This window comes from Cryptomeria japonica, chromosome 1 (genome assembly GCF_030272615.1).
Source record: "Cryptomeria japonica chromosome 1, Sugi_1.0, whole genome shotgun sequence".
Classification (NCBI taxonomy): Eukaryota; Viridiplantae; Streptophyta; class Pinopsida; order Cupressales; family Cupressaceae; genus Cryptomeria; species Cryptomeria japonica.
The window spans coordinates 141253792-141280313 of NC_081405.1; the positions used below are offsets into that span (position 1 = coordinate 141253792).

Genomic DNA, 26522 nt, shown 5'->3' on the forward strand with positions numbered 1-26522 from the left:
GAAATTCTCAATGGCCTCAACAGTCTTTTTCAGACATTGCCATCGAATTTTTCTCTTCTTTGGTCTAGGTTACTTTAACAGAAGAGTCCCTACTATTACCAGTGCCAGATGCCTCCATTGCCTCTAATTTACTTCTAGTTGCCCTCTATTTAAACTATAATTCCTTAATCTCGCAGAAGACACATTTAAAAAGACTGAAGTAATCAATAGCATTGTCTTTCGCCATACCCATAACATTGGATACCTACTCTTGGTCAGGTTTCAAATGACAGGAATCAACATTCAACTCCAAAAGGGGACGAGGATCTATCTTGACCATGAGAGGCAGGGTGAGGAGAAAGAGAGACGCTCGAATCAAGAGATAAGATAGCATTATTCTTTCCCTCCCCACAAGAAGGGTCACCCATCTCCGCAGCTTTCCCCTTACCCATCCCAGGACTTTCCTTCCTCCCCACAGCTTTACTTGTCATCATCAAGGGGAGGGGAGGAAGAACCCCTCATGTTCTTCACTTTTCCTAACCCAGTCATGGGGGAAGCAGAGTGGAAACCAGTTGTGTTGTGTTGCTAAGAATGCTGAAGAAAAGATGAACAAAACCTTGTAATTGAAAAAATGTTGAGTATTAAATTGATAATGGAGGGTTAAGAAATGTTGTGAGTATACAACTAATTTGTGATGACAAATTAAAACAGTGTTGTGTGTGATCATTAAATTTATTCAAGGTATGAATAAGATCAGATATAGCAATGAAATATCATAATTCGTTTGATGAGGTTGTTCTAACTTTGTATGGACAAGATTTCTGAAGATTGCAGGGAGTATACAGTTTGTAAAAGTTTGTTTGCAGGGTGCTAATATTGTGAAGTGTAAAACTGAATCTTATATCAATGGGTTGATAGTAAATCAATTTGTATCAATTTTCTTGTAAATTCGTAATGTTTTTAAGTGTAATAACTCAGATTTGGAGTCAGTAATAGTAACAGGTTGTTTTGTTTGTAACATCCTTATGGTTGGTGTCTCAAAGATACTAAGTTGGTACTCAGTTTGAAACGTGGTTGGCTGTAAGAGTTGGTGCTCTCAAGAAAGGAATTTGGTGATTCCTTAGGGTTGGTCTTGAACTTTGTATACACTTTCGATTTGTGATGATGGATTAGGACAGTAGATCCTAGCACCATGTTTCATTGTTTTTTTTCTCATTCCGGGTTTTCCACGTATTTCTCATCTACTACTCTCGACTTGTTGCATTCCTTACAGTTCAGATTTTAAGTTGCTTAGTTTATTCAAAATATCTAATTGTTTAAGGATTTTAAAGTTTAATCTACTAGTAATTCACCCTTTCCTCTCAGTAGTAGCATTGTGTTCTACAAGAAGGTGTTGTTATTGATATAGAGTACAGATGGATGATGGTTGCAATTGCTTTGTGTTGTGGATGTCCACCTTCTTGGTGCCTAATGTCTACACTTAGCATGACGTGTTAATGCAGATGATGATGTTGATAATGAGCTTGATGGCGAAGATGGCATGATGATGATATTAAGATGAGGATTACATGCATAATTAAAAAACCAAATATAGTAGAAATCATAAATTGTTCAAATTCTAATTATTTTGTGTACATTCATACTTAAGTTTGGTGATCCCTATTTTGTGTTATATCTCCTCACAATTTATTTAAAAGAATTATCTTGATTATATTTAATGATTAAAATTAATATACACTAATTGATTATATTAAACACTAATTTAAATTAATATGAAAGTATTTGTATGAGATACTAACCAACAAAAGCGAATATTAACAAAAAGTAAATCAAGTGCTAATTAAACAAAGCATGTAACAGATCCACCAAGGGTCATGACTTTGTGGAGGTAAGCATAGTTTGGAGGACGTGACCCTCATTTAAGCCACATCTCTCCCCAAAGATGAGGGTGGCTGGAGGATTTAAAAAGAGAGATAGCGATACTTCTCACTGGGGAGATAGGAGAAAGGAATAAGAAGGCAAGGGGACAGTCAGGCCAAGGGGAGTAGGAAATACCATCGGTGGTAGTCCAGACTACTGCAGAGGGCATTACAAGGAATTCCCAACAGCAGCCAAAGGTAAGTATAGTATGAACGATTTTAATTTATTAATTCTTAGAGTTATGCATGGCACATGATGGATCCATATAGTAGGTAGGATCTTGTTTAGATATATTGTAAATTAAGTAAGAATGATTTAAATAATTCAGTCAATAACTATAATATGTAGACCAGCAGTATGGTCTGTTGTTAATACAATTTAAGATTGATGATTCAAACAATATTTTGGTTGCAACTTAATATCATTAATACAATTCAATTGCAATGTCCCCTTCTCAACAATGATCTGTATAGTTGGTCATTAGCCTATTCCGGAGATCCGTAGGCTAGTCGGGAGCAGTAATTAGGATTTCCTATTTTTTAGGAGGATGTTTTGGCAGTTTTGTGGCTTGCATGTTGGAGTTTTATAATTTTGATTCTGGATTCCTTCTGGGTTTTTAGAAAGTTTCGTAATGATGGTACATGCATAGCAATCAATGGAGTTTGGTGAACTTGCTATCTTTAGTAAGTTGGGGCAAGGACAGCTTATTTTTGGGGTTTTTTTTGCGTTTTCAAAGAGCCTCATGATGGTATGATATGCAAACGAATCTAATGACTTTTCCGTACTTACTATTTTTAGTAAGTTGTGATGGTTGCTCAGAATGTGGTTAAAATGCTTTTGGACATACTATTTTTAGTAAGTACTATTTCTGGCAATGCTATTTTTTGGTAGGTTTCATTGCTCTAGTTCAGAGGCTATTTCTGGCAGTGCAGTTTTCATTACTTTTAGCCTTCAGTTCACTATGGCAGTTGTTCAGCATATGGAAAAAGTATTTTTAATATATTTTATTGCCCCCCACCTTGGCCTAGGCGTGTGACTTATGTATTTTTGGTTATGACTTTAGGTGATAAAGTATTATTTTAAGTCATAAGTTAAATTTGGGATATATGTCACTTATTCATCTTGGACGCCCCATTATATTTTATTGACATTTTTAATAAAGTATATTTGCTACCTTATGAAGGTCGATTTGGGAAGAAAGGGGAAATGAAATGCAAATTTCAAATTAATGTAAAATGATCTTGCATTTGAATTTGGCGTCCATTTGGGGAGAATGTGAATTTGAATTTGAAGGCACTAAGGTTATAAATAAGACTATCGGGCTCTTGTCTTGCCATCCATGAATATTTTGTAACAAAGTGCTGCCGAATTTGTCCCAGACTTGTGCTTCGAAGTGGAGAGCTTCCTAGCCTTGTGACAGTTTCGTGCTTGAGAGATAGCACCTAGCTGATCGAAGAAACTATTTCTCATTCAGAGGGATAGATTTAGCTTTTTAAGGATGGATTTCGTTGATGCATTTCAGTTTTCTGAGTTTTGGAGTGTTTCCCTGTTGCTAGTTTGGTTCATGGTTGTAGTAGTTTTTCATTCATATCTCACGACCTAATTGTCTAATTGTTCTAGGTAATGGCTCGTTGGATTCCCCTTTGCTAGGTGCCCCTCCTTGCTAAGTTTCAGATTTTATAGCGAAGGACCTGATTTTTAGTGTAGATCGCCCCTCTCCAGGCAGGTCATACCATGCTGCAATGACATTGGAAAGCGTGCATATAAGTTTTAGGGGTTTTTGCATAGTTTGTTGATTGGTACTTGGGCGCCCCTGCCCTAGCTCTCGTTTGCCACTGATTTGGAGCCATTCGGAAGTGTTTTGATGGAGATATGGACTGCACAGTGTTGTTGGTCTGATTTTTGGTGTTGTTGATAGACTATATCAGATTTGGTAATTTATTCATTTTGGCTTGTGTTTTTCAATTTCTTGTTTCTAGCTTCTTGGAGTACCTTCTTATACCTATTGGAGATTGGAGTTTTATTGTACTGACAGTATCTTGCAGAGTTGCTCATTCTAAGGTTGTATTCAATAGTACTAAAACAGTCCATTTTTTTATTTTGCATCTTACTTTCTTGTATTGCCCACTGCATAAGTGGAAGAGGCTGTCTTCGCCACCTATCTCTATTTCATATTGTATTCCTATCCTCCCACTGAATAAGTGGTTAAGTGATAGTTTTGTTATTTCTAGTCCTACGGTTGAAAAGTAGTTGAGTGATTGTCATTTACTCAATTCTGGGCTCTTTGGTTTGTAATTGTCCCCACTGAAGGTGGAAGTGGCTGGTTATACCGCCAAGTAGTTGTTGAATTTTCAGTACTTCATTATCCTGCTGAAAAGTGGAAGTGGCTAGTGTAACCGCCAACATGTAATGATCTAAGTATTTAATCTTTGCTAACGCTAATGGGTGAAATTGTTGTGTTAAAAATTTGAAAAAAACTAAGGGGTATATTTCAACAATGCAATTGATACTAATAATTTAAATTAATATGGTTATTACAACTAATACAAATGACAGTTTAATAAATTAATACCAAACATTCATACAAGGTTAATTCTATCAATAATATTAATGCTGGTAATAATTAAGCAATGCGCTTCCTATTGGTCAAATTTACCACATGTAATGATAACAACAAAATGTGGACAAATTACTAAGTAAATAATTGACAATGTAATTTGAATAATGCCATATTGAATTCAATTCTTAACCCATAGACTGCAGCAATCTGATTCTTCATATTTCTCTAATACTTGCAAAGATAGGGAGTGTGTGGGGGGAAGGCAGAGTAACTCGGTCACATGGTGATAATGTCCCAAAACAAGTAGTAAACCTTGAGGGAGCCGCATGTAGACTGTGTCATGCACCCTTGGCACAGTAAATCTTCCATCTAGTAAGGTTTAGCAGAATAGGGAAGAGGAGTCTCATGCAATATATGGGACATAAATCATACAACACAAATTAACAATCCATTTATCTTAATTGAAAATATTTTAACATTTCATTATTGGCATAAGTAAATGATTGATAGGTATGCATAATATTAGCTATGGTTGGATAATATGGAAAAAGTCAATGTGTATAAAGGTTGAGCTCCTATTCCTAAATGTGAATTTAGGAAGGGTTCATCACACCTGCCCCCGCCCCCCTCGCCCTCTCAATAGTAGCAATGTGTTCTACAAGAAGGTGTTACTAATATAGAGTACAGATGAATGATGGTTGCAATTGCTTTGGGTTGTGGATATCCAACTTCTTGGTGCCTGATGTCTACACTTAGTATGATGTGTTAATGCAGATGATGATGTTGATAATGAACTTGATGGCGAAGATGGCATCATGATGATATTAAGATGAGGTTTACAAGCATGGCAATAAAATGGAAATGTCGATCCTATGGATGCTACAAAAATGGTGGTTGTACTTCTTGATTGTTCCTAAGTAAGAAGTTGATGTTTCCAAGACACTTGTAATGTCCCCTTCTTAGCTAGCGTCAATCAATCAAGGTTAATCTATCACCAGGTCCTCCTAGACTAACAGGATGGATAGGGGACCCATGATTGGGTTAATTTTCTCATGGTTCAAACAGTATGCTAGAGTGGAATGAGGTATCAGATAATTTACAAAATCTCAAAGTTGCCAAGTTAAAACCTTATTAAAACATAAGTCATACTCCTCCAAAGTTTACATGTCTACAGAGAGATTGAACACCCCTTGAGGAGAGAGAAAAAAGGTGTTAGTTTGAAATTAAAGGTAAACCAACTTAAAAATATAATTAAAGGTGGGCACTTGGAGAGAAACCCTAATTAGAGTGTATGATTTGAGAAGCCACATAAAAAGGCAACTTTGGGAGTCATTTGATTTGTAATGTTGGTTATTATTTCACTCTGGCCTCCCGCAAGGAGCTTGGCTGAACCGTAGGGTTTGGAGCAGCTTGTGAGGACGAAACCCTTCACAAGTCATCACACCTGTAGATGTGGATGATCATCTCAGGGTGTGTAGGGAGATTGCATTGGTGCATCAAAGAAAAATCAGTATTGAAGACATTTTGCTGGTTGTGGCTGAGCAAGGTGCTTGCTTGTGACGCTAACCCCTTTTTGGCTTGTTTGGAGCAAGGAGAAGTCACTCCGTTTGCATTTCAGCATTAGATTTGCAAAATTCATTTAATTCCACCAATTTTGGTCAGTTTACGTCAATTTCTTGAAGACCCAAGAGCATTTGATGTGGATTTCTACGTGTGCAGCCTGTTTGTCTAGCCGCACTATTCTTGGTAGCATTTGGGAGTTGAAGAAGACTTCTCTAATGCTGATCAGCGCTCATGTATTCAGCTTCTTCATCTTCAGCAGATTGGAGTAGGTATTCCGTGATTTTAGAGGGTTAGAAGGTTACTAACAACACCAAATCTGATTCACATCAGACCGTACAACTCCTATCAAGATGTGATGATACTAGGCCTAGTTGCCTAGATTTTGAGGGCTCTATGTGCATTTCTTGAGTGCCTAAATCAATAGTTCTAAATCGTAAGCAGTTATATTTCCATGTCCCATTGTCTTATATTGGTCGCTTGTTAACATTAATTGAACTTTTTTAAACAAATTCTTTCTATTTTTTTCTCCATCATGTCTATGGGATTCATAGTTTGTAAGTCTTGCATTTCTAGTTGATTGCAAATTTTCTACCGTGGAACATAGGAACCACTTGAGCTGGGCAGATTTCTACGTATTTTCCTGGCATATTGTTTTAGATTGTATGCAGTTACAATACTACAGCATCTCGCTTCTTTTAACCCTTCATTTTCCAACATGCCAAAACTGTTAAAAAACTATTGAGGTAACATCTTTGAGATATTCTACTTAAGGGATTCCGGAGTTAGTTCTTCACCTCTTGAAAGCATATTGATGGTAAATTATTACACTCTTAGTGAGTAGACAGCCAAAAGGATAGCACTGGAATATACACATTATTATACCTGATCTATGTGACAAATCGTTTATCCCCAAAGGAAATTATTACAGCATGAATACCAGGTAGGCATTAACCATATGACCTTTATCCACTCATTTGCAGGTGAAAGTTGAAATAGAAAGGCCATTAATGTCAATGTTCATAACATGGAATGCAGCCATAAGTATAAGCGGTAGGGAGGCTTAAATCATAGTCAACCCCATTTGTAAGGCATTATTTTTTAGTTTGAAAACAATAAAGCTCATTATTAAACAAAAGAGGAACAAAATGATTAGAAAAGAGGATAAGAGCATAAAACTTTAATTTTTTCTGGACATTTTCTCCAGGATTAATTGGTAATGCCTTCTTATTAAAACAAATTGTAAGTTAAAAAAAGGTAATATTTCTTTCTATACCTGGGTTTTTTGAGTTATGAAAGGAAAGCAGTGTTTCAATTTTCATTTTAGATGAAGGGATGCAACTTTATGTTTATAAGTTACCTTAGAGCAACAGTCTGATGATTACTATTGAATAATTACCAGCAGAAAAGATAGTAATTAAGTGGGGATACAATAGAGATTTAGATGGCAAATCGGAATAATAGTTAATGGATAACTATAAACCACTTAAACTCTATGAAAAACCCTCTCAATTAAATATTCAACATCTATGTTCATAGAATACAGGTATCCAAAATACTGATTTTCAGGCTTGTTAATACCCTTAGAGTTCTGTTTATTTAAGAAATGTTGTAAGAATTTGAGGCATAACAAACAAATGACACTTCGAAAAATAAAATCTTTCAAATGCAGTGAAAGATCCCCAACCCAAATTTTCCCAAAACTGAACCAAAATTTGAGGTTATGTGCAAATGTTTGTTGCTGATAAACCTTTGGCCAGCGTATATTTGGAAGGGGTTTCACTGGTTTTTCTTATGTTTGAATGGTTTTTGATGTTTTAAGCAAGATTCTTGAATATTATATGAAAGAAATTCCTGATATTAACTAGCATAATGCAATAACACATAAGAAGGCAATCAAGAAACTTTATTTTGCTTAAAAGAGCGATGTATATACCATATTCATGATCCCATAAGTCTGATATAAATTTCCAGCCAATAGAAATATAGAAATCAGCTCCAATAATTGCTAAAACCTAATTACACCCTAGGGTTTGATGCCCTTCTTCCCAAAATGGAGCGGCTAGCTGGAATTGAGCTAGAAATAGATGGTAATGACCTCTAGAAGGTCTGCCCTGCAACTAATTGTAGAAAACTTGCCCTCAAACTGATAGAACTACTCAAGAATCCCCAAAGAGGGCTGCCAAAAGCACACTGAAGTTGAATAGTGATGAAAATTGTCACCCGGAAAGATGGGTTTTCGTCCGAATCCCCCAATTCTTCCAGAAGTTGGCGTTCCTGGAAGTCCCAAGTTATTGAAACCCTCATGCAAGCTGCTGATCTGAAAATAGAGGCATAAGAATGAGAGCAAATGATATGAAAATTTCTTTTTATGAGCTCCCAAGAAGTTTGCCCTATTCGGGAGTTACTATTTGGCCTTTTAAAACTTAAAAAAACCTTGAGGGTCTATTTCCTCATTGAAAATTTGGCCCCCTTTTAAAAACAACTTGAATTGCTAAGATGAAATGCACTTTTCACTATTCATCTTTATGGTTTTCAGTTACTATTCACATAAGGCCAACATTACAATTTCAATTTTAATCATAGATATAACTCCCAAATACCAAACTGGAAGACCTGTGAAGCTCCCAAACTGAATCCCACAATCCCAAGTTGGGTCCCAAACCACCTTGCTAACCTACGGGACACCAATAGTAGGTCAACCTCCACCAAAAATCTGACAGGTCTAAGGAAGGGAAATTACATGCAGCTATACATATTAAATCTTTGTGGAAAAGATTATGTATCTAAGAACAACTTGTTGTGGTTCTTGACAAACATTAATGCTAAGGAAAGCAGAAACTGTAACAATCTCCTTGGCAATTGGGTAGTAGTTGAAAATACAGTAATTTAATAGTCATCATGACTTGACCAAATGTTTGATCTTCTGTAGTTTCAAAAATTGCTAAATTCCAAACAAAATTTGCTTTGTTGCCATATTGTCTCCCCTCTTGGTAGTACACAATGTATTTCTTTTGTAAGTTTCTTTGTTTTAACGAGAACCTGTTGGAAATTCCACGTCAATATTTGTAGCCTTTATGCCCTAAATTTGTATGTTATTGTTGATGTTTGTTGAGTGGCATAGATACTGCATTATGCCATACAACCTGTTGGTCTTAGATCAGTTGTGGAGTACCCTTAGATTGGTGATTTGGACATGATCAAGCACTTGCTATTGAAATTAAGGAACAGCACTGAAGTAGAGATCATTTTAGATTATATATTCAAGATTCTTCAATATCTGCCAGCTTTCAAGTATTTTTAGGTGGATGTTTTTTGTACACTAGTTTAGAACAATAAAGTGTGATGCATAGATTCGACACCATCCAATAATGTATTCTGTCTATCTATGCAGCTCTGTAAGATCTGACTTTGTCTAAGAACATATGATGTCTTCAATATTAGAATATCGCAATTATTTATCACCTATATTATTTTGTGCATAAGTAGTTGCACTCAGCTGAAGATATTGTTTCATTTGAGGAAATTATCTATTGTAACAATTATGATTGCTACTTCAATTGCTTTATGGCTGGTGCTTATTTGAGGACATGTTTATTGCATTACTTAATAGATATTTGATCTATTTGATACAAATCGCAATGGAGTCATTGAATTTGAAGAATTTGTTCATGGCCTCAGCATTTTCCATCCAGATACATCCCAAGAGGACAAGATTGATTGTAAGTACAGAAAGATGTTTCTATGTCATTCACCCCATACTCCATACTTTCATAGGGTGTATCATTTTAAAAATGAAAAAGCAGTTTTGTTTATATAATTATTAAGACAGTTTTCACTGGATTTCATTTGCAGTTGCTTATAGACTTTACGATGTGAGGCAGACTGGCTATATTGAGCGTGAAGAAGTATGTATCTAATTTTTTCAGTATAAGTTAAGAAGTTCATGTATGAACTTTGCAGATTCAAACTCTCCAATTGTAAAACATCAATCTAACTAGAGATTTGTGAGAGCTTTAAAAAATCCACTAGCTTTTATAAAATCATGGCAAATCTTCTCAAATTACATTAATTTTCTTGGTGAATCTTTTGTTTAAAAAATAATAATAATAATTTTTGACAAATGTCTGTATATTTCAATACAAATTTGTATAAAATTCTTGCAAAACTTGGCAAATGGTAGGTAAGTGCATTTATTATCATGTGAATTCTTCATAAAAAAATAACTTTTTACAGAAGAACAAATTATTAACTTATTAACAACACTTGAACTTAGAGAAAAAAACTCTACGTGCGCACTCTAATATTTCAAATTTTTGTACTATCTCAAGGTTGGTTGAATGGACCTGCCAAGAGGGGAACCCCAACGGGATCCCCCACCTAACAATGTTGTTCCTCATGGTGGTGCCACTAGTACGATCTGCTCCTCGAGAGGCACCTTTGAATTTGGCGAGGTGTTGGCTCCTGTCTCACCCCCTTATGGCTTGGATTTGTTATTCTTGGAGGAAGACCCAACCTCATATGTCAACAAACTGGTGGGAGGCAAATCACCGAGGATGGGCAAGGCAAAGATTGTAGACCAATTGAAAAACCCATGGACTATTGAAGGTCTGAAAGTGACCGTGCTGAAGGATCTAATGAGTGAGGCTATTGCTAATCTCCAACTTTCACTGGTAGGTAAGTTCTTTGCTTTTCGCCCTACTATTGATCAAGTTAAGAGGTGGGTAGATTCTATCTAGAAACTAAATTGCAGTGTTACCATCAGTGCCATGGCTAATGGTATTTTTTTGTTTAGTTCCATTGTCTATTAGGATTTGATCAAGGTTTTAACATGGGGGCCTTGGACCTTTCATAATGATTTCAAAAACTCTCTCCCTTTGCAAATGTAAACCTGGGTTTGACCCCTCTGCGGATTAAGGGTCGGTTGCACCTACATGGATTCGCCTTCTGGGTCTCCCCTTAGAATTCTAGAATTATGGGATTTTCCAAGACATAGCTAATTCCTTTGGCTCTTTACTTGTTGAAAAAGTTACTCAACAGAAATCCAGGCCTTATGTTGCACAAATCTGTGTCGATGTTGTGGTTAATACTATTTTACCTACTAGTATTGCAGTGGACCAACCTATTGAGTATGAAATGCTCATGCCTTTTGTCAAAATTGCAAAACACTATGGGCATCCAATTGATACCTATAATAGACAAGCTAATGCGCCAAATAAAATGGCTCTGGGGAAACAGAAAAAGATTTTGACCTTTGCTTTAGGAAAGGAAAATACCAATCCTAATATTCAAAGTAAAGAGCAAAGGAACCAAAAAGAAGGGGTTGAGGAGAAGGATTTGGATGGGAAACAAAAAGAAGGGAAAGCTGAAACTAGCAAAGAAGTGACCCCTAATGTAGAGACTGCTGGATCAATAATTCCCAAAAATAAAGGCACTGAGCAATTGAATCAAACAGAAAAGAGACAAGATATGAAGGAAATTGAAAGGAAGCAAAATAATGAGAAGACAACAGGCTCTATGGCTGTTCCATCTTCAAATAACATTGCACCTCACAAGGTTCAAGAACTAGAAGATAAAGGAGTAGAGACTACCAATAACAAGAAGCAAAAAAGAACAAGCAGACAAGTCAAAAGGAGGATGCAGAAGTTGAAAAGGAAGAAGGGGAGTCGATCCTCAAACCAATGGAGGCCAAATGGTTTCCCGCTAGCTTTCTTTCAAGATTTCTCATACTTTTATTACTTTGATTCCACTTCTCAACCGAATTAATTCCACTTTTATTGGTTTGATTCCTAAAAAAGAGGAAGTTTCTTCTATGCGGGATTTTAGGCCAATAAGCTTATGTAACATTGTTTCCAAGATTCTTTCTAAGCTTATTGTTAACAGGTTGAAAATCATTCTTGGTAAGATGATTGCCAACAACCAAAAAGGTTTTGTGAAGGGGAGACCTATTATGGATGTCGCTTTGACCACACATGAAATCATCTATTCTATGGAGAATCGTAAGAAACTAGGGATGCTCTTACAATTTGATATATCAAAAGCTTATGATAGAGACTCCTGGCCTTTCTTGATGGTTATTTTGCAAAAATTTGGATTCAAGGGGAGATTCCTAAAAATGGTAACTACCTGTCTCACTACCCCTATTTGTTCTGTCTTGGTGAAGGGGGTCCCCACGGGCTACTTCTCTTGTGGTCGTGGCCTAAGATAGGGTGACCCTTTATCCCCTTATGTATTCATTGTTGTGGAAAAAGTTCTTGGGAGGAATTGCCAAAAATTGATTAACCAGCATACTTTGAAGGGTGTTAAAGCGGCTTCTTCTTGTCTCCCTGAGTCTCATCAGCAATTTGTGGATGACATTGTCCTTTTTGGGGAAGCTTCTATTGTGGAGGCTAGGCATTGGAAAACTATCTTGCAAGACTATGCTAAAATTTGTGATCAACATACAAAGTACAACAAAACTAAGCTTTAATTCTTTCATGCTGATCAGGCTATTAAGAATTGTGTGATGGGTATTTTAGAGTATCAATCTGTTAATCTCCCAGCTTCTTATCTGGGTCTCCCACTAATTTCTAAAAAACTGGTAAACACTTATTGATATCAGATTATAGAAAAATTACAAAAGAAAATGGCAAGATGGAAAGGAAAACTCCTTAGCCAAGCAAGGAAATGTCAGCTTCTGAAAGGCTCATTGCAAAACATTCAAGTTTATAATATTTCTCTTTTTAAAATCCCTGCATTTATTGCTAAGAAAATTGAACAAATTCAAAGAAAGTTTCTTTGGACAAGGACGAAAGAATGTTATAGGATCTCTCTCGTTAGTTGGGACAGGGTAAGTGTTCCTAAACAATATGGTGGCTTGGGGATAAGGAGACTTAAACTATTAAAATAGGTCCTCTTAACCAAAATTGGTTGGCAATGAAATATATTTTCTATGAGGACGATCGAGAGAGGCTAGGTGTGCTCTGACAAGGTGTTACGTCACCCTCTCATTGTGCACACCTGCAACTGCTCTCGTGGCATCCTTTGTTCCCTTGGTGCTTTGTGATGTGATTTGTCTCCTTTCTTGCTATGTCTGGGGATTTGGGCTTGCTGTTCATTCTTTTTGTTTTCTTCGTCTGTGTGTGTTTATTTGGTGCCCTTCGTAACCCCCCCCCCCCCCCCCCAACTTGGGGGATTCTGTCCTTTCGAGTCCCAGGGCTCATTTACTCCATTTGTTGTATGGAGGATATTAAATGTGCAGAGGGCAATGGGGCTTCAAATATAGAACAGAATTCTTCAAAAGGTTGTGATAACTTTGGTAATTTGGGAAAGCCAAAACCGTCTTATAAATCGGTGCTCTTTGCAAAAGAAGGGAAAATTCGATGGAGTGGAATCAGGAAGACTTCTGGGGGCCAACAAAAATGGATTATGAAATGGAAGCAACGTCACCGATGGAGACCCTAGAGGGGGAGAAAACGGTAAGGATTCTCCTTTGACCGTGAAAGTGCTCTCTCTTACTCCGAATTATGAAATGTTAAAATCCATTAAAAGTGAGCAAAATTGGCTTAAGAATGTTGTAGTGTTCTTTGCGTGTATGGATCCTAACACTTTGCCTTCAAGGAAATTTTTTTATGATTGGGTTAACAATGTCTGGGGCAAGAAATTGGGCATTTATGTAATTTTTTGTAGAATGATGCATAAAGGTCTTTTTATTGTGGTGTTCAAAACACGTAGCATGCAAGAAAGAGTTTTGAGGAAAGGTTCTAGAATGTGGGTCATTCATTATTTTGTTCCTTCCCATGGTTGCCCAAAGGGGACATGGAGAAAGTTGTTGCTAGGTCCACTCTCAGTTGGCTTGAAATTAAAATTGTGTCTGTAGAGTTTTGGTCTTTTCTGCCTCAGCTTTTGAAGCCACTGGGGAACGTTCTTCAAATTGAAGAATCGAGGGTCACCCTCCCCCACTTGAACGCTAGAGTTCAAATTGCACTCAACTCGAAGGTTAATATTCCAGGGAAAATTTCTTTAAATTTTGAAGAACTTTTTTGTTGGGATATTGATTGTTTGGGTAATTTGAATGCCTGCTTTCACTATAAGAGGAATGGTCATAACAGAAGAAAATGCCCTTTGTTGAAGAAAAAAAACGATACCAAATCCCTTAGTGTTATTCAAAATAATGAACCTACCGAGGATTCATGTCGTAAACAAAATAATACAAACATGGATATACATGATAAACATATGCCAGAAAAAGAGGACCCGCAAGATAAAAATGGTGAAAAGGGGCCCGGTTCTTGTGAGGGAGAGGCAATTATCAATAGTTATAAATTTTCCTTAACAAATCCTTTATTTGAGAATGAATTTGATGTTATACCCGCAGGGGGTCGAGACATGAACCAAGACGGCCCACACAAGGAGACCCCCAATGGAAGAGATGGTCATAGATGGCAAAATCCTCAACAATTAGCATTAGCTACCATTAATGAGCGAGCAAAGTAGTTTCAATATAATAAATTAATGGTCCAAAACAAGAACATCCTCACTGTGAATACCCCAGTCATAGATGAAGTGTTGGCAAAGAACTACTTGTTTATGAAGTTGATATGGCGGATGCCCAGAAAAAAGATGACTCCCCACCTTTTGTGGAAGTCACTAAAAAGAAAAAGAGGAAAACATCTGATAGACAATCTCTTTCTCTATCCAATTCTAATAAACCTACTCCCGAAAAAAGTGGGGAGATGCCAGAATGTTTTAATAGCTTATATAAGAATCAGAAAAATTCCACCCATCCTTCCAAATGAAATTGAATATTGCTAGTTGGAATGCTAGAGGGCTTGAAATGACAGATAGGAAACTTGTGGTCGGGGATTGGTGCAATAAATTGAGTGAGAAAGATATCATCTGCCTCCAAGAGGTGAAAGTTGTAGGCTTCCATGCTTCTACTGCTCTAAAATTTATCTCAAATCAAGCCAAAAGCTTTTATTTTGAACATGAGCGTGGCAAGATGGGCTGATAAGATTATTAAGAAAGGAGTCTCCCCATGTAATAGGGTATGTTGAGTCATTGTAAAAGATCATGAGATTGATGTGGGTATATGTAACATCTATGCCCCCAATGACTAGAGGGATAGGGCTGCCTTTTGGGATTGGATTTCCACATCCCTCCCTAAAGTACATTGGATCTTGATTGGTGACTTTAATATGATTGAATATAGAGAGGATAAAGTGAGTGGTATTAGGCATGAATGGAAAGGAAATGAGCAATATTTTTGGGCAAAGTGTAAAGGGATATGGTTTACCTAGTGTAACAATCAAGCAACTAAACAAAGGATATATTGCAGGCTTGATAGAATCTATGTGGATGCCTCTACCTTCTCCTTTGTCTGTGATAAGGCTAATAATCCTGTCACTGTTACCCCGGTCATTATGTTTGATCACTCTCTCATTTCTCCTGTCATTAATGTTGATGATGGGTGTCAGAGCATTGGTAGAACCAGGAAAAATAATGTGTTTAAACTTAATACCTCCCTTCTCAAGGATGGCAACACCGTTGGGGCCATCAAAATGGCTACTTGTCTCTCTAAGTTTTGTCATCAAGAGTTGTCTATGATTGAGAGATGGGATGTTCTTGTTAGTCTTTGGAGAAAATTGTTTCAATTTGTTGTGGAAAAACTCCTAAAGACGGATATAAATTGGAGGAAACATTACAAACTAAGCTTAACAAGGTTGAAGTTTCTCTTCAACAAAAAGGGCATGATGAATATTTGGAAGGAGAACTGGTTAAGACAGATGGAAATGAGTAAGATCAAACACACAAGATTCAAAGGGCAGAGCATCAGAGCTAGCTTAAATTGGTTGAAAGAAGGGGACAGATGACCTAACTATATCTTCAATATTATCAGGCAGAAGCAAAAAAGAGAAAGGATTGACGAGATCACATTGGATGGTGGCATCAGAAATAACCTGGAGAAAATTGGTAAAGCCTTCTTTGATTTTTATAAAACTCTCTTTACATCGGATCATTAGCAGGAAAATATGGTTAAAATGGAACAATGCCTAAAGATGATCCCCAAGAAAATATCTGAGGAAGATGATGTGATCCTATCTAAAGATATATCTATCAATGAAATTGAAGACACAATTAGATCTTTGGCTAATGCCAAATCCCCGGGCCTTGATGGGCTGCCTGTAGACTTCTACAAAGAAAACATTGATTGGATTGGTCAGGAGTTATTGGAGGTGTACAATGAGGCCTTACACAGAGGATCCCTTGGTCACAACATTAACAAAGGGGTGATCAAACTACTCCCTAAAGGAGAAGGACAAAACAATGGTAAAGAATTGGAGACCAATAACATTGTTGAATCTATCTTATAAGATCATAGCTAAGACTCTTGCTAGAAGAATCTCAGGGGTGCTGGGGAAAATTATATCTATTACTCAAACTGGCTTTATCAAAGGAAGGTATATCCTTGAGAATCTGATAACCAGCTGGGAAGCAATGTATTGGACCAAAGAAGATGGTCAAAATGCAGCCATGACATGTTTGATTTTGAAATAAAGTGGCCATTTGTGATTGGCATGATGAAAGCTTTTGGTTTTCCCTCATACTTTTGTAAATGAATTGAAATTTTATTCAATTAGTCTTCTACCGTAAATGATGTTAATGGATACTTGTTCGATCCCATTCAGCTACAGAGATCAATAAGACAAGGATGCCCCATTGCACCGGCTTTATTTGTTATTGTTGTTGATGCTTTATATTATATTCTTAGAGGTGCTGAGTTGGGCCCATCAGTCAAAGGTATCAGGTTACCTGATGACAATATATTGCTCAATGCTTAATTTGCAGATGATGCTGCCCTCTTCCCTGAACTCAGTGAGAACAATTTTGATAACATTCTGGAAAGGTTGGAATTTTTTTGTTTGGCCCTAGGTGCCAAGGTGGCCTCTCAGGAATCAACAGTTATTGGCTGGTCAGAATTACCCCCAGCATGACTTGCAAATAAAGGATGGGGTTGGGTTGGGTCCTCCAAGGTGGTGAGATATTTAGGAATCTCGTTTGCTATCAGTCCTTCTCTGAAAGATATGTGGGAGTGGATCTTTACTAAGGTAGAAAGAAAGCATCTCAAATGGCAAACTCATCTCCTTTCTCTAGCTGGGAGAGTGCAAGTTGTTCAATAAGTATTGTCTTCTCATGCCATTTACTACTCTTCTACATGGTTGTTCTCTCATTACCAACTTAACGTGCAATCTTTTATTATAGAATTTGTAAGCTTTGCTCTTTGTGGAATATCCAAGAAAGATACCTTCATCACACCTAGAATCAAACTTTCCCAAATCTTCATCATCTCTTCTTATATAGCACGACAAGGTAACAAAAAAAGACATAATGTTTCATGGGATTGGTGTTGTACCCCTAAGGAGCTTGGGGCCTGGGTCTTCGAGACCTTAAGACACATGGAATTGCTCTAGCTGCCAAATGGATTTTTAAGTCCATCCAAGGGAGTGAGCCTTGGAAAGTGTTGATTAGAAACAATCTTAGTTTATCCAAGCCCAAAAAAGGTAGAAATTGGAATTCTCTGGGATTCAGTGACATATTGTTGGGGGAGTTTGAAGTTAAAACTTTTGGGTCTACTATCTTCTCTTCTTTGTGGAGAGCTTGGACTCAGGTAAGAGGACTTCTTTGTGATAGACAGGCTATTGGACACTCTTCGACCTATTCTATCGTGGACGGATCTTTGTGGTGGGGGGTCATATTAAATCAAAAACCTCTTGCTCTGACTCAATGTTGCTCGGTTAAGATTTGGAACTCCTTGGGTATCTCTTTTGTTGGTGATCTTCTGGTATGTAACTGCCTTGGTTCTTGGGATGAACTTTGCTCCAAGTATAATATTCCTCTCTCTCATAAAAAGACATACACTTTGATTTGTAAAGCAGCAGGGCCTTTCTTTCTTGGCAGAATTGTATCATCTAGACAGTTTTTGGATCAGTTGAAATGGAATAATGGCAACTCTTTTCATGATATTACTGCTCAACAGATGTATCTGATGCTTAAAGGTGAATCTAAGATTATACAGTGGATAAATGAATCCTGGGACTGTCAGTGGTCTGAGTCCAAATGGTGCTTTGTTTCTAACCATTTTTGGCATAGCCCTGGTGAACCTAAGAAGATATGTTTATTGTGGAAAGTTCTGCTCAAAAAAGTTGTTGTCAGGGATGTGTTGTCTGCTGTTGGTCTCTCCCCTATTGTATGTTCTGTGTGCTCTGCCTCTGAGACTATTTATCATCTCTTCTTTGAGTGTCCTTTTGCTACATTGGTCTGGTCCTTTTTGGGATCCCCTGTTTCTTGGAACACTTGGCCTGGTTTGTCTTGGTTTGAAATCTTAGCTGGCTTTATTGGCTGTTTTGATGATTATCTTAACTCTTTTTGGTCTGTGCTCTTTTGTGAAATAATTTGGTTTTTATGGTCCAAGCAGAACGAGGATGGCTTTCAAGGTTCAAAGAGAATCCTTACTGAATTTAATCTTAAACTCACATTCCTTCATATTATGTTACAGGTTTCTGCAATGTTGGAGATTCCTAAAAGCCGACTCATGATCCTGGTCAGAGAAGGAATGCTATTGATATATAAATCAGATGTCAAGTCTGCTCACTTTTTTAATGCATACAAAGATATGCTTGATCAAGAAGAACTAAAAGTCGTTGAACAGTTCATGAAAGACGAACATCTCCAAATACGACATAAAAGATAAGAACAGAGCACATAAACTCACAGATGATCCTCAGTGGGAAGCGTCTGTTGTTCCTGATATTGATCCCCCCCCTGGGGAGATATGACACAGATAATGCTGAAGTGAGCAACAATGTTATAGGGTCATGAGATGCAGTATGACTCAGTTTATAGTTTTAGTTTAAGTTACTCAAAAACTCTCTCGATCTTAATGTTTTGTAATGGCTGATAAGACTTCTCCGTAGCATAGTTTTTTGCTCGTGTTGATAGTTGTGGTTTATACAGTGGATCTTGTTGGTTGATACTGATGAACAAGAAATGATGTAATTCTTTTGTGAACTATTTCTAATACAAAAAAATTGGTTGGCAATTCCTTGAAGGATCTAAAAATTGGGTTAAAATTTTCGAGGCCAAATATCTGAATAATGAACACCAAACCAGATTTATTCATGACAATAACCTTCCTTATGATTAAATTATATGCAACAGTATGCTAAAAACTAGAACCATCATAAAGCAAGGGGCAAGAAGAAGAATAGGAAATGGTACGAATACTCTCTTTTGGGAGGATGTGTGGAGTTGTTCTCCTCCCCTTGCTTGGATGGACAACTTAAAAGATATCAAAAGATAAATTGATAAGACTCCTTGGCAGAAGCTTGCACAATAACATCCAATGGAAAGGAGATGAAACAAAGAGGAAAGATCTCAAACAACAACTCCAAAGAGGAAGACAACTTAAAGGAGGAAGACAGCCAAATTAGGATCCTACTATACAGATCCTTAATTAGCTATTGCTGCAATATATTATGCCTCTGCTGTAGATAAAGAAATTGAAGCCTATTTCTTCCTCAACCAAGATACAAGATTGTTACCAAAGAAAAAAGCTCCTCCAGTTGTGGTTTTTGTGTCATGAACCCTGTCAACCCAATCCACATCCGTATACATTGTAATCTTCACCTCTTGGATACCACAACCCAAAATCCGTAGTGCCCTTTAGATATCAGAATATTCTTTTGACCACTTGCACATGAGTTTCCTCTGGTGTTACCTGAAACCATACCACCAAACCAACTGCTTCCATAATATCAAGCCTCATAGTTGTCTAATATAATAGACTTTCAATCATTGACCAGTAAAGAGTCCAATTTCCCTTGATTGATTCATCATCTTGACTTAATTTACATCTTGTTACCATGGGTGTACTCACGGGATTGCAATCATCCATTCTGAACTTCTTCATCTTAACATACTTGGTTTGTGAAATGAATATCCCTTTATCTAATTGAGAAATTTGAAACCCAAGGAAGAAAGATAACTCACCAAGCATAGACATTTCAAATTCTTTTTACATCTCCATGGCAACCTCTTCACAAAAATTGTTACTACTTCCTCCAAAAATGTTATCATCTACATAGACCACAACAATCAATATGTGATCTTCTTCATTCTTGACATAAAGATTGATGTTTGTAATTCGTCTTTTGAGGTCTTGTTGAAGATACCTTTCTAGAGTTGAATACCAAGCCCTCGAGGCTTGTTTTAGACCATAAGTGCCTTCTTTATTAAGCAAACATAGTCCTCATTCTCTAAAGGGATGAATTCTTCAAGTTGTTCAATGAATACCTCTTCCTCTAGATTGACATTAAGAAAAGTGAACTACACATCCATTTGCTAGGCTTTGAAATTCTTATAGCTAGCAAGAGCTAAAAACATCCTTATTGCATCCATACAAGCAACAGGGGCAAAGGTTTCCTCAAAATCAATTCCTTCAACATTAGCGTATCCCTTGCATACTAAACTCGCCCTATTCCTCACAACTTGGCCATCCTCATTTAGCTTGTTTTTCAATACCCACTTACTGCCAATCACATTCTTATCCTTAGATCTTGGGATAAGTTCACAAGTTTCATTTTTCTCAATTTGATCCAATTCCTCTTCCATAGCCTTTATTTAATTGTTGTCTTCACTTGCTTCTATAAAGTTCTTAAATTCTACTTTGGAGAGTAAGCACAGATTTCTATGTTTTGATGTACCAGCAAGTCTCCTTGTTTGAATTTTTGTATTTTTGTCCCCAATAATCAAGTCTTTTGTATGATTCTTTTGGACAAATCTGGATGGTCTCCTTTATGGTGTCTTTAGTTCTCTTTGCTCAACTTCTTCATTTTCAATTTTTGCATCTACTTCCTCTTCTTTGCAATTTTCTTCTTGATGATCAACTTCTTGAGCCATTTCCCTTTAATACCTATCTTCGTCAAGTTTTACATTTGCAGTTTCAATAACATTGTGCAATCTTTTATTATAGCATTTGTAAGCTTTGCTCTGTGGAATATCCAAGAAAGATACCTTCATCACACCTAGAATCAAACTTTCCCAAATCTTCATCATCTCTTCTTATATAGCACTTGCTCCCAAAAACATAGAAATACTTCATTGATTCTCGCCTTCCCTTGCAATGTTAATATTGGGTTTTGTTATTGTTCACCCCAATTTGTGCTCAATTCAAAATGCAGACTTTCATATGAACTGTTTCTCTCCCAAAGTTGTCTGATAACTTGGACTGATTTAACATGGCTCTTGCCATTCCTTGAACGGTTCTTTTTTCCTCTCAACAACTCCATTTTGTTGTGGAGTTAATGCAACTAAATACTATCTTCTTATTCCATGCTATTCACAAAATTCTTCAAAATCATATGAAGATCATATGAAGTGAACTCTCCTCCTATACCAAATCTTAGGTATTTGATTCTCAACCCAATTTCATTCTCTACTAAGTCTTTGATGCCTTAAACTTCTCAAAAGCTTCATATTTTTCTTTCAAAAATACAAACCAAGTCATTTTGGAATGATCATCAATTAATAACATAAAAAATCTGTCACCTTGTAAACTTTTTGTCCTTTTTGGTCCACATAAATCAGTATGGATAAGTTTCAAAGGCTTTCATGTACAGTACTCCTTCGATTTGAAACTTGTCCTTGTCTGCTTTCCATGTTGGCATTATTTGCAAATAGTATTAGGAGGATTCGCTATCCTTGGCATGTCCCTTACGGTTTTCTTATTGCTAATCTTCATAGTGTTGTCAAAGTTCAACTATCCCATCATCCTATGCCACAACCAACTCTCATCTTCTTGCCTCATATAACATTTTTCACTTTTGATTTCATTGAGGATGTAGAGATTACTTGCTGTTCTATATGCATCTGCTATCAATTTTCCATCCTTCTTTATTTCACATCCTCTAAAATTAAATATGAGAGTGTGCCCTTGGTCACACATTTGACTTTGAAATTATATGGAATTGAATGAGTTGAAAAGGAGAGGAATACTCCTTATAAAGAAACTACAATACAGAAGTTTCTAAAACACAAACTAACTACAGAAAGGAAATATGAAATAAAAAGATCCTAAACTAAATGACCATTATAGAAACATCTACAACATTACTTTAATACCCTCCCTTAATGGTCGTTCTACTAACTACCCCAAGTTGCCCCCTATATTTTACAAACTTGTCCAGGCTCAGTGACTTGGTTAGAATATCTGCAGTTTGAACCAGGGTTGGAACATACTGCAAGATCACAGTTCCAACTTCAACAAGCTGTCAAATGAAATGACAATGAAGCTCGACATGTTTGGTTTGCTCATGAAAGACTAGATTCTTGGCAAGTTTTCGCAACCCTTGATTGTCACAAAGCAAGGATGAAGGCCCTGCTTGAGACAATTTCAAGTTAGAAAGCATCCTCTGTAGCCATACTGCCTTACATGTTGCTTTAACAGTTCCTTGATACTCTTCTTCTATCGATGAAAGAGCTACTGCGTGATGCTTCTTACTAGTCCATGTGATTGCACCTAAACCAAGACTCAAGACGTACCCAGAAGTACAGTTTTTGTCATCAACAAACCTAAGCAATATGAGTATGTAAAACCAATCAGCCAACGATCTTTGTTTTTGTTGTACAAAATGCCAAAGTCAAGTGTCCCTTTCACATATCTCAGTACACGCTTTGCTGCAACCTAATGTTTTGCATTAGGGGCTGTCATTAAACGAGATATGTAGCTCACAACATAACTTAGATCAGGTCCAGTGGCAATAAGATAAATGAGACAACCAATTAGTTGCCTGAATACTAACTCATTCACCATTGGTGGATTTGATTTGGCTAATAGTTTCGACCCTTTCTCCATACGTGTAGAAGAAGGTTTGCAATCAAACATCCTGAACTTATCCAACAAACTCCTCGCATACTTCGACTGAGAAATGAAAATGCAGCCACCTGTCTGCCAAACCTCTACATTGTGACAATAATGCATAAGACCCAAATTAGTTGTATCAAATGCCTGACACAAATTCAATTTGATCAGCTCAAGCAATTGTGCCCCACTATCAGTAATGATGATATCATCCGCATAGATGACGAGAAGAATGATGTCATTACCAGCACACTAGACATAGAAGTTGGAATCTAAAGCACTTCTTTGAAAGCCTTGTGCAACCAAATACTTGTCAATCTTGATGTAGCACACCCTAGGGGCCTACTTTAGGCCATAGAGAGCCTTCACCAATCTGCATACTAGGTGCTCTTTGCCTACAAGCTTGAAAACTTTAAGCTGTCGTCATGTATACCTCTTCCTCCAAATCACCATTGACGAAGGCACTCTTCAAGTCCATTTGATAGATTTTTCAGCCAAACTATACTGCAATGGCTAGAACTAGCCAAATAGTGCTCATCTTTGTTGTAGGAGCAAAGGTCTCCTCATAGTCAATGCCTCCTCTCTGCAAGAATCCTTTAGCCACCAACCAAGCTTTGTATTTATCCAAAGTTCCATCAGGTTTGTATTTCACTTTATAGACCCATTTGCAGCCAATGGGTTTCTTCCCTAGAGGAAGATCTGACAAAACCCAAGTATTGTTCTTCAAAAGACTATGATGCTCAACATCCATAGCCTTTTCCCATTCAAGTTTACCTTTCGCCTCAGAATAATTCTGAGGCTCATACACACTCTAAATGTTGGTCATAAGAGCAAAACTGATTGTATCCTTCTTGCCCTTGCCTCTAGATGATCTACCCTCAATGAGCTCATTATCCCAAACATCACGAATGAGCTTTTCCCACCACTTAGGCCAGAGAGTAAAACCGTCTTCCAAACCAACATGACTTGGGCTGCTTGGTACAAAACCATCTGGATGGTGATCTAGGTTGTCTTGAGCAAAATTGAGAGGTATAGGGTCATGCCTAGGAGATCCACAAGTTTAGGTTCGAAGTCATTAGAATCTGTCCCTTCAGGGCAAGCTAATGGAAGCCTAACACCCAAATCTTTTCTCTGCAAAGGTTGGTCTTCAAGACGTTGGATGGGAGATGAGAGCAGAAAGGGCCCACCTTCTTCATCAAAAACCACATCTCTTCTGAATGTGAAATGATTAGTTTCCACATCAATCAATCGATAGGCTTTATGATTGTCACTATAGCCTGTAAGCATTAAAATCTGACTTTTGGAATCTAGTTTCATCCTCTTTGCATTTGGAATTCAAGAATATGCAATTGAAACAAAAACCTTGAGATGGCTGTTTTTTGGTTTCCTCCTAGACCGCACTTCCTCGAGAGTCATCTTCTTGACAGCCTGTATTGGAGACCAATTTAGAAGGAATATTGTAGTATATACTGCCTCAGCCCAAAACATTTTAAGAACATTCTTGTTCTCTAGCATACAACGGGCCATTTTCGTAATGGTACGGTTCCTCCGCTCAGCAACACCATTTTGCTTAGGGGTATAACGTGTGGTATGCTAACACTTGATACCATGTTTAGCACAGAAGTTGGTGAACTCATCGGAACAAATTTCACCCCCATTATCTAACCTAAGAGTTGTGATTTGATGTCTTGACCCTTTTTCAACTAATGCTTTAAACTTTTGGAATTCATTAAACATATTTGCTTTTGCCTTTAGCAAAAACAAACACATTTTCTATTGAAATAATCAACAACCAAATAAAAATACCTAGCACTAGTGACCAATGTAGTATTCATTAGTCCACAAACATCTACAAGAACTAGTTGCTGGACCTTAGATGCTCTCCAAGCTTGTTTGTCTGTGAATAGAGTTCAATAATACTTCCTTGTCTGGCAAGCTCCCATACACCATGTGTCTGCTAAAGAATCTCAAGTAAGCCTTCTACCAAATACTCTTAAGCCAACTAAGAGAGGTATTATAGGTTGAGATGCCCATCTCACTGATGCCAAAGAGTGTTGATGGATGAACTATTTGCAGCCATTGCAACCTCCTGATGTTGGTATTGGAAATAAGCCACACTCGGACCGACGATGGATTGGTCCAAGAGGGGCCAGTAGCTCAGTGGTAGAGCACTCCAGCAGCGTATGGAAGGTCCTAGGTTCAAGTCCTAGCCGGTCCATGGCTCAACATGGTATCAGAGCCAGGTCCAGGCTAGGAGCCCCAAGCACACGAGAGGTGTGGCTTAAGGGGGGGTGTTGGTGTTGGAAATAAGCCACACCTAGACCGATGATGGATTGGTCCAAGAGGGGCCAGTAGCTCAGTGGTAGAGCACTCCAGCAAGGTATGGAAAGTCCTAGGTTCGAATCCTAGCTGGTCCATGTCTCAACCCCTAAGACTCTCCAATATCAACCAGCATGTACAATCCATGATCTTCGAGGCCAACGGCAATAGTCTTCTTGGACTCCTTAGCAACAATGTGGCACTTGTGTGCACTAAAGATGACATCCAACTTCGGACAATATTGCATAATCTAACTCATAGAGAGTAGATTGAACTCCATGCCCAAAACATTGTATACATTGAGAAATATGAGATCCCTCATGTCTGCCTAGAACTCTTTGGTCTCCCTAATGAATTCTTGAGGACTTGCCTGTTCTCTATCACCCATGGCAACCTCCTTTTCTCGCTCCTTGCATCTCTAATATTTGTCACTCATTAGTCCATAGGTTGGCAGGATGTAGCTCTAATACCACTAAACAATACTGAACCAAAAAAATTGCAGATCTAAATTAAAATTTAGTTACAATGGTAATATCAATGCTCAAATTTCATTAAGTAGACATCAAGCATTCAAACTGTTCACATAGGTATTAACTACATGAATAACTCGATGGGACTCAGCTATGTAAAGAAGACTATCTGTTACAAATGAGCAACTGACATAAAATTGTAACAAAATGACTCGGAAGTTCATATTGTGTTGTATTTAGCATTGAGCAATGATGTGGTGGATCCGTTGAGGTGTATGGCGCCTTGGAAAGAGACTTTGAATACGCAGTCTATTCACAAGAGCGGCCAGATAAATCTTAGTTGACGCCAAAAGTGACACCATTTGACCTGCTATCTTAAACTATCAATTTGGAACTCCTTATGTAGGCTCCTCTTTGCTAGTGTCAAATGACACATAACAAAGGAAAGATTGATAGATGTCAACAATCTTACACAAACGCCAATAAACAATCGCACCCTAGCTCCTTTCCATCCTAGAATCACTTCCAAGACGCAATAAACTCTCCTTCAGATGGTAAAAACACAGAGGAATGGGGATATGAGCTTCAGGTAAAGTTGTCATCCTACCTGATCGTGATTTTCCAGGGGTTCCATCCTAGACAAACTGAAATGCACAGTATGCATCTAAAAGATAAAACGTCGTGCCTTCCACTCCAACAGCAATCCTTATTAATAGCCATGTTTCCCAATGTTTGCCTTAGGAGGATAACCACCCAAGCTTAGCAAAGTCGACCTAAGAGTCGGTATTTAAAATTATTTAATAAATACATTCATTAA

At 37.5% G+C, this 26522-nt stretch overlaps 1 protein-coding gene and 1 non-coding gene across 2 annotated transcripts in view; both read left to right on the forward strand.

The window, feature by feature from the left end:
• The window catches only part of LOC131027325 (calcineurin B-like protein 9), a 215870-nt gene that overhangs the window by 85398 nt on the left and 103950 nt on the right, over positions 1-26522 (forward strand). Inside the window, exons 4-5 of the mRNA XM_059208807.1 lie at positions 9633-9741; positions 9875-9927. Coding sequence (XP_059064790.1) covers positions 9633-9741; positions 9875-9927 — 162 coding nt within the window. The remainder of the gene's footprint in view (positions 1-9632; positions 9742-9874; positions 9928-26522) is intronic.
• Positions 25262-25333, forward strand: TRNAV-AAC (transfer RNA valine (anticodon AAC)). The gene has a single exon. It is a non-coding gene; the product is annotated as a tRNA-Leu (tRNA).